This window comes from Ipomoea nil, unplaced genomic scaffold (assembly GCF_001879475.1).
Source record: "Ipomoea nil cultivar Tokyo-kokei standard unplaced genomic scaffold, Asagao_1.1 scaffold0688, whole genome shotgun sequence".
Taxonomy (NCBI): domain Eukaryota; kingdom Viridiplantae; phylum Streptophyta; class Magnoliopsida; order Solanales; family Convolvulaceae; genus Ipomoea; species Ipomoea nil.
The window spans coordinates 1,180,155-1,194,791 of record NW_017617116.1 but is presented as its reverse complement, the minus strand read 5'-3'; the positions used below and the strand labels follow the sequence as shown (position 1 = coordinate 1,194,791).

The following is a 14,637-nucleotide window of genomic DNA, read 5'->3' as shown; positions in this document are numbered from 1 at the left end:
TGCTCCAACTATGGTGGAATTGTCTAAGATGGAAGCATCTACATTGCAAAAAAACAACTGGGAATCAGGCTGAAACAATTCGCAAGCAACTTGGGTAAATGTAGATGGATTGTTAGCCTTTTGGAGCTCGGCCCAACACTGCCATTCATTAACCAGGGTGCTTGTATATTGTTGAACACATACCTTAAAATTCTTAATGATATGATCAATATACACCGTATACAATTGACGACTGAAAACGCATATTCACGTGACACGGTGAACCCAAGGCGCAAATTAGTGACATTAAATCATTTTCCATCTTTAATATACGCAAAAATCCTTAGCCTACGCATCCGCGTACACTGACACTGTAGAAAACAGTGAATGCAAAACAGAAGTGACGAGGGAAGCTAAACCGGCGGTCGATACTTGTGAAAAACCCTCCAAAAATCTATCCATAGCAAAATCAAAATCTTTCCTCCATTTTCGTTCTTCTTTCTCTCTCTGGCGAGCATAGTCAGAGTGAGAGAGAGACAGAGAGGGAGAGGAGTGGAGAGGAGAGAAGGACTTGGCGCTGAAGCTGTGGAATTGGGGCAAATGTGAATTGGAATTCAGGATTTGATTCGATTTGGTTTTCTGCATTCTTCAGATCTCCTGAGTTGCATTTTCAGATCTAGGGTTTTGGGGACTCTCCCTGCTGTCGTGTTCCTCCCTCCATGGCGGCGCCTTTTCCCTTTTCCGTCACTTCCGTCCAGGTATCCTTTTTATATGTATCTCTCTCTATACTGGTGTATGTGCCTGTGTTTTTCTGTACATGGATATATCTTCCTGTTTATGTATATATATTGCTCAGTATTGAAAATGGACTTTTGTTTTATTCTGTAGTTAACTTGTGTTGCAATGTGATGTATAAGTACTGGCGTAGCACTTCATTGAGATATTCGATTATATACATGCTTGTTCTGTATGTCTGTGTGTATTTTTTCAGTTCTATATTTGTTTTTCTTAGCTTCATTGGATTCCTCTGCATTTATATGTGTTTTAATACAAATGGAAGTAGTGAATGTTAATTCAGTGGGATTTTAGAGTTTAGACTTGGGTGATCATGTTATTGGGATTTTTAGTTTTATTACCTAGACTAGATGAGTAATTTGTTGCATGGCTATGTTCTTACTGTCTGGGGGTTCTCCAGGTTGGATCCTACTTTATAGGACAGTACTATCAGATACTACAGCAGCAACCTGAATTTGTTCACCAGTTCTACAGTGACGTTAGTACCATGGTCCGTGTCGATTCCAACAGGCCCGACGCCAGGGAAACTGCCTCTGGGATGCTGGTAATCATTTAAAGTTTTGCATTACTTACATTTTCCTTGTTTATCTAAATTGAAGCACTGTTGAAAGTAGGAACACAGTTCCAAATTTCAGTTCACCATGATATAATTGTTTTATTTGTCTTTCTCTCTCCAGAGCTCTCTTACAAACTACTCCCTCCATCCCATTTGCTTTTTCAGTGGCCAATTTGACTTGCGTTTAATACTTATGAGTTTACCTTTTGAAATTAGAAGTTACATATTGTTAAACTACAAGTTATGTAGTGCTTATTTCTAGTTATAAAAGGAACTTAAAGTATGAATACTTACAAGCGTTTCCTGAAAGAATTAAGCAGCATGTGTCATCATTGCAAAAAGTGAATTGCAAGTTTTTTGGTAGCTGTGCATGGAGCTTAGAATTTCTAGAGTTGACTGAGTAACAAACCCTCATTGCAATATTCCTTCAACTTGTCTTTGCAGCAAATCCATGCAGTTATCATGTCTCTCCATTATACTGGAATAGAAATCAAAACAGTGCATTCCTTAGATTCATGGAGTGGGGGTGTTCTAGTAATGGTTTCAGGTTCTGTCCATGTTAAGGATTTTAGTGGGAGAAGGAAGTTTACGCAAACCTTTTTCCTGGCACCACAAGAGAAGGGTTACTTTGTTCTCAATGATATCTTTCACCTTGTTGATGATGAACAACTTCTCCAACATCCAGTGGCCTATATAACTCAGAGCAATCTTGATAGCAAGCTGAATACGTCAGCTTCAATTCAAGATCAAGGTATTGGTTTTTTTTATTTAATTTTTATTTTCCAGAATGACTGCTTATTATCAATAAGGGGATCATTCCAATGAACATAATATATTGGCTTTCTGCACAGTATAAAGCGCAGAAAACAGTGTAACATGGTCAAGATTCCAACAAATTAGGAAATAAGTTTTTCTTTTGCTATATCTTGTAAAAATTCAGCAGAATTTCTTTAATTTTTGAGATTAATAATTGCTTCTGTAGTATCCAACTACATTCTTGGTGGAGAAATCCAGGCTAGCAAATTTGTACCTCCCACAAAGATCAAAGAAAATGGAAAAGCCAATAACTATAACTTCACCGAGGAGCATCTTCAGCAGGTCCCTGAATCTGATAGGATCCACAACGATAACTTTACAGAGCAATCCAATGGTCCACTTCCAAGTAAAATGGACACTGTACAAGACCAATTACATGCTCCTATCGAGGAACCGGTTTCAGAGACTCAGAAACATACTTATGCTTCTATTGTACGTATTTGTCCTGTACTCTTCTGGGGCAACGATACCCGTTTTTTGAATGCCTGGTCAAATGATAATGAAATTATTTCACTTTTTTATTGTCTCTGAAAGTTACAGGTTGCAAAAAGACAACCTGTGCAAGCGGTAGCCCCACAGTCTTCTTTTAACAAAGCTGCTGATCATTCGGAGTGGCAAGGTACACCAGAACCTACTGGTCAGCCGCCATCAGCACCTTCTAATAATGTTGAAAAGTCTGGAGCAGAAGTAGAAGAAGAGTTTTCTGCTCTGGAAGATGAATGTGAGCTTATCCTTCTAATGTGTTATACTTCTTTGGGACACTTCAGATGTATAATTTAATAGGTAAATATGTAGCTATCTAATTATTCTTTTTTGAATTTCTTCATCACTTGGTAGTCGAAGTGAAGTCAGTGTATGTGAGAAATTTACCAACAACAATGGATCCTTATGAAATTGAAGAGGAGTTTAAAAAATTTGGTAAACTGAAGCCTGATGGTGTCGCTATTAGAACACGGAAGGTTTGTTTTTATCCTTTCCCCATTAGCGCAAACCTTTGTTTTTAGTGTTCAAATTAAAATTAACTGATACAGATTTGTGCTTAACATTAATACAGGATATTGATGTGTGCTATGCATTTGTTGAATTTGAAGATGTAACAAGTGTACAGAATGCAATCAAGGTTTGTACTCACGTTACCTTTTATGTCTCAAAACCTTTTCTTTTATTGTATGCGAACTAATGAAAATATCGTTTTCTGATCTTCTTTTCTGGGTAACTAATAATCCATATGATCCTGTAAAACTGAAGTTCATGCACTTCTTCATTTTATCTACCTCTAGCTTCTACCATGGTCAGAATTCAGAAACCATATGTCTACCTAGTACGCCTGAATATTAATAGCTCCATTAAATTATGTTTGTAGGCTTCTACTGTACAGATTGGTGGACACCAGCTATATATTGAAGGGAGAAGACCAAACAGAAATAGCTTTTCTCGAGGAAGTATGTATCTTCTTTCCTCAAATTGCTGATCAAAAAATTAGATGTGGTTTTAGATATTAGATATTTTGAAGTAATAAATTCCTCCTTTAGTATATCAGAACCAATTTGGGAATTTTCTCTTTAATGTTGTATCTTTCATAGTTTGATATATAGGAAATTCATTTCCCGGCCCCTTATCTCCATGGTATGCTGGTGATTAGGGTAAGTAGGGGCATCTAAGACTCTTAAGTTATTATTCAGGCATTCAGCAAGAAAGAGAGAAATAGGATAGGATGACAATCTACTGCTCCATTACTCAGATTAACAATCTTATCATCACAAGGAGGGTTTGAATGTTTGATATAAAGATCTTGTCCATTTCTGAAAAATGTTTACCCTCTTAATGGTTCATGACACATGAATTCCAATACCCCTGCTTTATTCTTGGCCTTTGTGAGCCAACCAGAACTTTTAGGAAGCTTATGGGAAAGAGAAGATATAATTAGATGTGATATATACTTAAATAAGGGAAAATTGCATTTTTGGTCCTTCAGTTATACCCATGGTACAAACATAGTCCTTGAGTTATATGCGTGATCATTTTTAACCCCTAAGTTATCCACGAAGTGGCGATTTTAGTCCCTCGGGGACTATTTCTACCACCAATTTGTCATCACTTAATAAAGTGGCTGATTTGGTCCTTCAATAACTAAAATCGCCACTCCATGCATAACTTAGGGATTAAAGATATCACATATAATTTATGGACTAAGCCTGTACCACGAGTATAAAATGCAAATTTTCCATTAAATAATTAATTTTAAAAGTAGTTCTACTTTTTCTATATAGTGCACATTCTTTCCTTTATACATAGTTAAGCACATCAGGTGATAAAATAGCAAGTGAAGTCTGAATGCTGTAATCAAATTCTGTTACATTTTTAAAAAAATTAATATTTTAATGTCTGGAAGCAGGGGGCAGGGGTAGAGGCAGGATCACCTACCAGATGGAAGGAAGAGGGGCGCGTTTCAGTGGCCGGGCTTTTGGCAGAAGCAATGGTCACGACAGAGGTGATCGGGAGTACAGATCAAGAGGAAACGGTTTTCATAGGCAAGGTCCTCGTCAAGAAAGAGGTTTTTCAAGCAATCCACAAGGATCAAGAAATGGACAGGGCTCCGAATAATCTGCTGATTGCTGCAGAATTCGAGTTGAGGCATAGTGGAAGAAATTTTGAATTATTCAACATCTTAAGCTCCCCGCAACGGTATACTTTGCGAAAGCATTGATATAATCAGATGTGCTTTCAATGAACCAACCTTCAATATATATTATTTTAAAAATTTTGGTAAATCTAGCTAAATCTATTTACAATGAACGCTTTCGGGAAAAAAAAAAAGGTTTTGCAGTTTTGGTTTCCTCTATACTTGCAGTGAATTTTGGGTTTACCGCATATTGTCATTTGTGCTTTTTTTCTTGAATATATATATATATATATATATATATATATATATATATATATATATATATATATATATATATATATATATATATATATTTTCTCAAGACCTGTTAGTCCGTAGAATGTAAGATTATATAAGGTAATAGTAGATTATACTCATGTATAAGGTAATAATATTACTCCTAAGAGGTGATGTGAGATAATAGAAATGTAAAATTACATTGTGTTTAGTGTGAATTATGAGGATGTAATATTAAGATGTATATAAGATATATATTTTAAGTTATTTATAATTAATTTAGTTGTGGATGCCCTCGGTGGGTGCCCGAGCTGAATTTGTCTTATTTTTAATAAACATTGTCTGACTTGTGTTAGAGCATCCTCATTTGTTTTGATTTTTTCATGGTTTTTGTAGCTTCACCTAAAAGAGAAAGAAGATGAAAGAGAAAAAAAAAAAAACTGAACCCACCAAACACATGATAGCGGTATCTTTTCTCCATTTCTCTCTTGTGGGACTTACAATAAGAATAAAAAAAAAAACTTAAAATTGCAAGAAAAAAAAAATCCTGAAAAATCAATTTGAGCAAAAATACCATTAATAGGAATGCTCTTACACTGATGTAGTGGTAGAGAAGTGTAGGTCATCATGTAGGTTCTCAACTGGTATGGAGGAATGGGTTTTGACACCCCTTCCCTTGTGAAAAAATGATTAAAATATGTAGAGACCTACATGTATTTTTCAAAATGTGTGTTGATTTTTTTTTTTTTTTTGACAAAAATATGTAAACCGAAGTTAGGACTTGCGTTTTAGGTGTGTCCCAAACCGCCATGTCACCATTTTTTTTTTTTTTTGGGTTTCTTAAAACGCAAGTTGGACTTGCGGTTCAGGTATGCTATACGTAAAACGCATTTTCCAAATGCGTTTTACGTATACGTATCACATACTACAAAACGCATCTGGCAGTTGCGTTTAACGAATAATACGTTGAATGCATCCGCCAGATGCGTTTAAGCTATCCGTATCCCGCCGGCGGCCGTTTATGAGACTATACAGTAAAACGCAAGAACCAGTTGCGTTTTACGTATTATGCGTTAAACGCAACTGCCACATGTGTTTTTGTTATCTCCAACCCCAACTAAAAGAAAGAACGCAAGTGAGATTTGCGTTCTATAGTAGACCGCAAGTCCCACTTGCGATTTGTCTGTGTGATGTGACATTTCTGATGAGGTTTTTGGGCTGACGCTTTTGGGGACTTTAACAAAAGCTAAAACGCATGTGGGACTTGCATTCTACAGAAGACCGCAAGTCCCACTTGCGTTTACACATTATGTTGTCAGCTTTCACATAGTTATGTTGATTATTTGTTACAATAAATAAATTATATACATACCAACCATTACATCTTTGGCTATAAATATCTCATTGCGTTTGTGGATTTTCATTCAAACATTTCATTTTTTCGTTTTAAACTTAGTCTTTGGGTAGCCTGTTGGCCAGCTAAGCCGTGGCATCAAATCTCCTTAACAAAAATATACCAATCCGAAAAACGCAAGTGGGACTTGCGTTTTGACATTGGGTTGATCATTTGTTATAATAAAAAATTATATACATATCAAACATCACATCTTTGGCTATAAATATCCTAATACGCCTAGAATAATCCACGACTATTGTTAAATTAATAGTAGAAAAAATTAACTGACCCATAACTTAAACTACATAATGAAAGCATATGAAAAGATTTAAACCCTGGCCAACCTCAAGTTCAAATACATGCTCAACCAACCAAGCTAAACCATCTCCAGTTAACATTTGCCTATTTTCTAATACTTAATTATACTAAAACTAGTACAGTACACAAACTCGAAATCGGTCAACATAAAAAATGGACAAAGGTACGTAACACATTTGGAAAATGCATTTTTCTAGTTACCTGAAACAACCGCCGGAGATAACAAAAACGCATGTGGCAGTTGCGTTTAACGTATAATACGTAAAACGCAACTGGTTCTTGCGTTTTACTGTATAGTCTCGTAGACGGCCGCCGGCGGAATACCAGTAGCTTAAACGCAACTGCCAGATACGTTTTGCAGTATGTGATACGTATACATAAAATGCACGCATTTGGGTAATGCGGCGTTTTACATATAGAATAATTGAACCACAATTCCAACTTGCATTTTAAGAAACAAAAAAAAAATGGTGACATGGCAGTTTGGGACACACCTAAAACGCAAATCGCAACTTTGGTTTCCATATTTTTGTCAAAAAAAAAAAAAAAAAGAAGTTAAAACACGTTTATTAAAAAATACATGTGAACCTCTACACATTTTAGTCATTTTTCCTCCCATTGTATTGGGTTTGCTTTAATAAATTGGTGTTTCTTCTTCTTCTTCAAAAATCCTCAGTACAAATAAGTAAATAAATAAATGATATATATATTATAAAGTTTGAGTGAGAGCATTTTATCTAGATAAATCAATGCACGTACCTCAAAAATGAAGTCATTATAATGATGTAATTATCTTTGCATGATAACCGGTTATAAAATATGGCAAATAGAGTTTTACCCCTTTTGAAATGGTCATATAGAATTAAACTAAACACATAAATTATTGAGTATTAAGAGAAATTTATGGATCACTCATTCACTTGTGTATGCCTAAAATTAAGCACCTGGTTTTCAGTATAAATAAAACGGTGAAAAGCTTGCATTTCGTGAGCCGGCTTACTGTCCTATCTTCTAGAGAGGGCAGAAGCCAATCCTCTCATCTGATCTCCTCCTTCCCCCCAATTGCCGCAACTCTCCCCCGCCGTCCCTTCCTCCCTGGACGGCGTTTGATCATCCCTTTGTCCTCCTCCTCCGCCGCCGCATAGAAATCTCCTAATTAAAATTAAGAAAGCTTCGATAATGGCGGGGGCGGCATATTTGAAACCTTTTCAGCTCCTGGAAATCAACGTGATCTCCGCGCAGGACTTGGAACCCCTGTCGAAGAAAATGAAGACGTACGCCACCGTGTGCCTCAACCCGACCCGGCGGCTCACCACCGCGGTGGACTACGACGGGCGAACCAACCCCACGTGGAACGACAAGTTCGTGTTCCGCGTCGACAACGAGTTCCTCAGCCGCGACACCTCCGCCATCCACATCGAGATCTTCGCCGTCAAATGGTTCCGCGACTCCCGCGTCGGCTCCGTCCGCTTCCTCGTCGGAAACCTCTTCCCTCCTCCCGCCCGTGGACAACGCCAAAATTTGGGCATGCGTTTCGTCGCCCTCCAGGTACTACCTTCCACATTAATCTTCTCTCATTTCAGATTCATTAATCTTAGCTTTATTCAATATGTTCCATTATATAGTCTGATGTGTTCTATTATATAATGTGATGACACATCTGTAAGATTGAACATTATATAATATGATCTGCTTCATTATATAATGTGATGACAAATCTGTTAGATTAAACATTATATAATGTGATCTGTTTCATTATATAATGTGATGACAATCTGTTAGATTGAATCTCGTGAGGGTGGGATATGGATTCTTTATATGGGAATGGATTTTATTATTAATGAATTTATTGGAATTTAGGTTCGTCGGAAATCTGGGCGACCACAAGGAATATTGAACATAGGGGTGTCGTTACTGGATAGCTCGATGAGGAGCATGCCATTGTACAGGGAAATGGACACGTCGGCGGTGGGGGTTCGAGATCTGATGCAGGAAGATAATCTTCGCCACAACGCCAAACCCTTCCCGTTTCTCCGTCGCATGAAGAGCGAGCGCAGCACTCTCATGTCATACGACGACGTCTCCGTCAACAACAGCTCCATACTCGCAATCCCCAAGAGGAACAAGGCCTTCGCCTTCGACGACAAGGAAAGCTCCATCCTTAGCATCTCCTTCGTGCCGCCACCGCCACCACCGGCGGTGATCAAGGGCGCCGGGAGCAGCAAGAAAGGAAAGGCTAGCTCCGTGATCAACGGGGCCGAGCTCCGACAAGACAGGTATTCTGTTCAGTTTTATTCTAGCCTATTCTTTTGATTTGTTCACTTTCTGTATAAGTTGTGTACTCTATATATTTTGCTTAGATTGGTGAAAGGAAAGGCGAGTTCGGTGGTGAGTGATTCCGTGTTTAGCAAGGAAACGAATATCAAGGGAGAAGAGGGTGCGCCAACGTTGAGGCCGATTAAGACCTCATTGGGCCCAAAATGGAAGGCGAACTCGATGCTATCGGACTCGGAGGTGGGGCCGTCGCCATCGGAGGTGGCGATGGCGATGGCGGAGCAGCGGAGGTACCCGCTGGAGCAGGAGGGGAGCTCGGTGATGGACGGGTGGAGCATGGACGAGAGCAGCGTGGAAGGGCTGCGCTCGAAGCTGGAGAGGTGGCGGACGGAGCTCCCGGCGATGTACGACCAAGGAGGCTACGCCACCACCAGCAGTTTCCGGTCCTCCTCCTACCACACCAGGAGGCACAGCGAAGGCGACGGCAGCGCGGCCGACGGGTTGTTTTCTTGTTTCGGGAACATGTTTGGGTACGAGTGCGAATGCGTCTGTGGCCAACCTCCAACGATTGACAACAATAACAATGACAATAACAGTAACGTGAACAATAACAATAACAATAACAACAATTACATATGCAGAAGCCCATCAGTTGGGGGCAGCAGTTTTCTTTAATGGAGTTTGGATCAACAAAAGTGATATGAGAGGATGATGAAGTGATCAAGAAGGAGCGTTGTGTTTGGGGACGGACATTTAGGGGATCGGATCGGAACGAATCGAAATAGTACTCTTTTTTGTTCTCTTGGAATTTATTGGAAAAAAAAAAGGGTTTTTTTTTTTTGACAAAAAAAAATTAATTTTATATTTTTGTTAAGTAATTGTTCCACTTCATTTACTTTTCTGATCTAATATCAATAAAGTTCCAAATTAAGTTGCCTCAATGAATGAACCCGTGCACTTTTTACTTCATAGAATCTCTTAAAAAGAATGATTTAGTGTTTTTCATTGGAGGGTGTTTACGTATTAATTAATTTTTTTTGAGAGAATTTCAAACAAAAGACAATTGGTTAATCAAAACACAATAAATTAAACTATTGGAGATTGAGGATGCTTACAATTTTTGAAATATTAGGAACTTTCATATATATTGTTGATGGTTTAAATTAATTAATGGCTTTGTATTGGTTGTATTCATTTAAGAGTAAATACCCAAAATGGTCCCTCGACTATAGCTAAATTCACAAATTGATCCTCAACTTTCAATTTCACCCAATTAAGTCCTTAAGAACCTTCAGCTCTCGTCGGAGCACGTGGAGGCCTCAAAAAATTGAAAGTTGAGAACCAATTTGTAAATTTAGCTATAGTCGAGGGACCATTTTGGGTATTTACTCTTCATTTAATTGTATTTGTTGGAAGCGTATATTTATTTGGTTAAACAATGCTTTAATATTATGTACAACTTTTGTGTAAAATATTGAAAAATAAATTATCAAGTGAGTCTAGCTCTAGCTCAAGCTAAAAAAAAATAAAGCTCAATTGATCTCAAGTTGAGCTTTGGCTTTTGAGTATTTGAGCTTGGCTTAGCTCAATTACACCCATATGCCTCGTGTAACTTCCAAAAATCTCCTTACAGAAAGCGGTTAAACTTGACTCAAATACCAATGGACGAGGTGGTGGAGAAGAGGAAGAAAGAATTTGAGGATCACATCAATTCCATCCAAGAATAAGGAAAAACTGGAGTAGGATTATCCAAAGCATAAATGTTGCATTTTTTGTTACTTGTTGGTGGATCTTTATTGTAAAATTGGATTGAGTAAGTGAATTAGTATACTATACATCATTGTTTCACTTTATTTTAACTACTGCTTTAGTCTCACAAAAAATTGAATTACTTTTATTTGTCCGGCTCACCAAAATGCCCCTTCGACACTACTTAAAATAGTCATCTCATTCTTTGTTCCCAAATGACAAGATGCCTAATGGCCCGTTTGGTTCACGGAATAGGCCGGGAATGGCATAGCATTCCCGGTAATAGGCCTATTCCGTTGTTTGGTAACCATTTCTATTACCAGGAATAATATTCCTGGTAATAGCCTATTACCTCAAATAAGGTAATAGCTATTACTACGGCCCCCCTGGTATTAGCCTATTACTAAACGCTCAAGAATAGATTTTAGAATCTATTTCCTTTTTTACCCCTTCTTTAACCTAATTTTTTTTTATCATATATATATCCTATTTCACCACCGCCGCCGCCGCCACCACCACCATCGTCCCGCCGCCACCACCACCATCACCGCCGCGCCACCACCACCACCACCATCACCGCCGCCGCCACCACCACCATCACCGCCGCTGCCGCCGCCGCCACCACCACCATCTCCGCCGCCGCCACCACCACCACCATCGCCACAACCGTCACCGCCCCCACCACCACCGCCGCCACCACCACTGCCATCGCCGCCACCACCAATACCACCACCGCCACCGCCACCACCTCCATCACCACCACCACCATCGCCGCCGCCGCCACCACCACTACCACCGCCACCAGAACCACCACCCAGCAGCACCACCGCCACCGCCACAACCGTCGCTGCCCCCACCACCACTGCCACAACCGTCACCGTTAACACCACCACCGTCGCCCCCACCACTGCCACCGCCACCACCACCACCACCACTACCACCCCAGCACCACCACCACCACCACCGCCGCCACCACCACCGTCACCATCGCCACCATCACATATTTTTATAAGGGTATTTATGTCTTTTAAAACATATTTCATTTCTATTCCTTAAATCAACCAAACACTGTAATATAATTCCTAAAGTCTATTCCTTCCGCGAACCAAACAATAGAATACAATCCTATTCTATTCCTTGCCTATTCCATTCCTTATGGAATAGCATTCCTATTACCTCAAAATTCATTCCGTGAACCAAACATGTTGTAAGAGAATTACGTTACAGGGACATTATCTCTCTATAAAATGATAAAATAACATTGTTTAAAAATTCTTATTGATATTAAGCTTAACGAGGTTAAGTAAGTCGTTAATTTTTAATTTTTGTTTGTTTTTTAGCCCAGCACATGCAATACCAGTGGTTATATCATGCGCCTTGTCCTACCCAAAACGACATCGTTTTGGTGCATTGTCTAAAAAAAAAATTATTTATTTCGAATACACATAAACTCATAATAGAATACAGAGAAACTCATAACTGAATACACATAATCTAACATAATATACAGAAACTCTTAACTGAATACACATAAACTCTTAATTGAATACACAGAAACTCATAACACAGATGAGAGAGGTAATTCAGTTGTATTGATTATCTGAATGAATTACAATAATACAATACTACAGTGAGTAGGAAACGTATCACTAACAATACAATACACAGAAACTTTTAACTGAATACACATAATGGAGTTTGGGCCATTTGGACGGACGGAGTGACGTCAACAATTGAAACGCGCGTGTTTTGTGTCTGAACACACATTGCTATGTGTGCCGTGGTGCATGATATAAATTGCCATGCAACACCTTTTCACTTAGCATCTATTTATTTAACATTTATGTCATATTTAGTTCACAAAATGAAATTTGGTAGAATTAAAATTCTAGTCTATAGGATGAAATCAATAAGGAATAGAATAAAATTCATAGTTCATTGTTCTGTTCGATGTTTCATAATTTTATTCCAATGATTAATTTAAAAAATTGGAATAAGAAGACAATAATTTTATGATCTTATGAATTATCTTGAAAGATATTAGCTTCAGCGAACCTTCAAATTTGTAAACAGCAAAGAAGAAATATTACTGTGTCAACTAGGTTAGGGGAAATAAAATTTTAATTGTCAAAAGTGAGATTTGAACCCATGCCCTCTCACAAAGACCAGAACTAAGCCTGACACCTTAGACCACACAGCCATCCTAACTTGATGTTCAAATTTTGGTCACTATATCAAATACTAGCATACGATAAGTAAGGACCAAAACCAACACAAGGCTAAAGTAAATGTTTAATTGTCAGAAGTGGGATTTGAACCCACGCCTTCTCACGAAGACCAGAACTTGAGTCTGGCGCCTTAGACCACTCGGCCATCCTGACTAGATGTTCAAATTTTGGTCATTAGATCTACTAGTAGCACGATAAGTAAGGAACAAAGACCGACAAGACTAGAATAGAAATTTAATTGTCAGAAGTGGGATTTGAACCCACGCCTTCTCACGAAGACCAGAACTTGAGTCTGGCGCCTTAGACCACTCGGCCATCCTGACCTGATGTTTGAATTTTGGTCATCAATGTTATTCATATAAAAACTATAGCAAAAGTTTTTAAAAACAAATTTCACAACCTTTTAATAACTATAGTGGAGTGATTGGGTCAAAGTACCTGCTAGGTCCCTGTACTGTAGCATTTTTTTCAATTTAGTCCCTGTACCTTAATTTTGGTCAATTTAATCCCTGTATTTTAAGATTTAGAACAATTAAGGACAATACTTAACACCGTTAACTTTTTCCACGTGGCGTTGGATTTGCCATGTCAGATTGTGTGATGTGGCATTGCCATGTCAAATTCTGGGATGTGGCATAAAACAATATATTTTTCGAACTAAAAAGGAGTAAGTTTCGAACCCACAACCTTTAGGCTAAAAAATATGAAGACTCCACCACCAAGCTACACATTAATCTTGTATATAATAATTAAAATTTGTAATAATAGTAATTTGTCTACACGTGGGTACCAAGTTCTCCACCACCAAGATGTCCACCAAAACACATAAATTTTTGCACTAGAAAGCAAAAAATAATAATAATAATAATTAATAATAAATAAATAATTTGTCTTACTATTTAAGATGTTATGTTCTCAACGCCTTGTCAAACAGTCATTTTTAGCACATAAATTGTGTAAAAGTTCATGATTTTATTTATTTATTTATTTATTTATTTATTTATTTATTATTATTATTATTATTATTATTATTATTATTTTGCTTTCTAGTGCAAAAATTTATGCGTTTTGCTGGACAACTTGGTGGTGGAGAACTTGGTGCCACGTGTAGACAAATTACTATTATTACAAATTTTAACTATTATACAACAAGATTAATGTGTAGTTTAGTGGTGGAGGTTTCATTCTCTAGCTTAAAGGTTATGGGTTCGAAACTTACTCTTTTTTAGTTTGAAAAATATATTGTTTTATGCCACATCATAGAACCTGACATGGCAATGCCACATCACACAATCTGACATGGCAAATCCAACGCCACGTGGAAAAAGTTAACGGTGTTAAGTATTGTCCTTAATTGTTCTAAATCTTAAAGTACAGGGATTAAATTGAACAAAATTAAGGTACAGGGACTAAATTGAACAAAATGCTACAGTACAGGGACCTAGCAGGTACTTTAACCGAGTCATTGCTATATCATGAATTCTATTCATGTTAGTGACATTTAATGTACATTTTCTGATAACATAATGAATGATGTGGCAATCACATCATCCAATTGTGTAACTATGTCATCTAGATATATAAGTATATCTAATGACATCAATAATTTTACTTAATGTTTTATTTT

The 14,637-nt window shown here is 37.8% G+C and overlaps 2 protein-coding genes and 2 non-coding genes across 8 annotated transcripts; 2 read left to right on the top strand and 2 right to left on the bottom strand.

Moving 5' to 3' along the window:
• Nucleotides 1–320: 320 nt before the first annotated feature.
• Nucleotides 321–4,990, top strand: LOC109175987 (putative G3BP-like protein). 5 transcript variants are annotated; one of them, XM_019325386.1, is made up of 10 exons: nucleotides 321–575; nucleotides 654–737; nucleotides 1,175–1,318; nucleotides 1,775–2,081; nucleotides 2,313–2,578; nucleotides 2,681–2,867; nucleotides 2,984–3,105; nucleotides 3,201–3,266; nucleotides 3,510–3,588; nucleotides 4,539–4,990. In XM_019325386.1, the coding sequence occupies exons 2-10, from the start codon at nucleotides 699–701 to the stop codon at nucleotides 4,748–4,750; spliced, it is 1,422 nt and encodes a 473-aa protein (XP_019180931.1). In that variant the 5' UTR covers nucleotides 321–575; nucleotides 654–698; the 3' UTR covers nucleotides 4,751–4,990. The 5 variants fall into 5 exon arrangements, with proteins under 5 accessions (XP_019180931.1, XP_019180933.1, XP_019180930.1 ...); XM_019325388.1 differs by having other exon boundaries at nucleotides 321–737; nucleotides 2,687–2,867; XM_019325385.1 differs by having other exon boundaries at nucleotides 321–737.
• Nucleotides 4,991–7,741: 2,751 nt separating this feature from the next.
• LOC109175989 lies at nucleotides 7,742–9,841 on the top strand. The gene is made up of 3 exons (XM_019325390.1): nucleotides 7,742–8,307; nucleotides 8,620–9,035; nucleotides 9,120–9,841. The coding sequence occupies exons 1-3, from the start codon at nucleotides 7,939–7,941 to the stop codon at nucleotides 9,706–9,708; spliced, it is 1,374 nt and encodes a 457-aa protein (XP_019180935.1). The 5' UTR covers nucleotides 7,742–7,938; the 3' UTR covers nucleotides 9,709–9,841.
• Nucleotides 9,842–13,079: 3,238 nt separating this feature from the next.
• TRNAL-CAA lies at nucleotides 13,080–13,163 on the bottom strand. The gene has a single exon. It is a non-coding gene; the product is annotated as a tRNA-Leu (tRNA).
• Nucleotides 13,164–13,249: 86 nt separating this feature from the next.
• On the bottom strand, nucleotides 13,250–13,333 carry TRNAL-CAA. Its single transcript has one exon. It is a non-coding gene; the product is annotated as a tRNA-Leu (tRNA).
• Nucleotides 13,334–14,637: the final 1,304 nt, after the last annotated feature.

Coding starts and splice junctions, on each gene's coding strand:
- LOC109175989 (XM_019325390.1), top strand. CDS start 7,939: ATGGCGGGGGCGGCATATTTGAAACCTTTTCAGCTCCTGGAAATCAAC. Junction 8,308..8,619: donor TGCGTTTCGTCGCCCTCCAG/GTACTACCTTCC, acceptor ATTGGAATTTAG/GTTCGTCGGAAATCTGGGCG. Junction 9,036..9,119: donor GCCGAGCTCCGACAAGACAG/GTATTCTGTTCA, acceptor TATTTTGCTTAG/ATTGGTGAAAGGAAAGGCGA.
- LOC109175987 (XM_019325386.1), top strand. CDS start 699: ATGGCGGCGCCTTTTCCCTTTTCCGTCACTTCCGTCCAG. Junction 2,082..2,312: donor AGCTTCAATTCAAGATCAAG/GTATTGGTTTTT, acceptor TTGCTTCTGTAG/TATCCAACTACATTCTTGGT. Junction 3,589..4,538: donor AAATAGCTTTTCTCGAGGAA/GTATGTATCTTC, acceptor AATGTCTGGAAG/CAGGGGGCAGGGGTAGAGGC.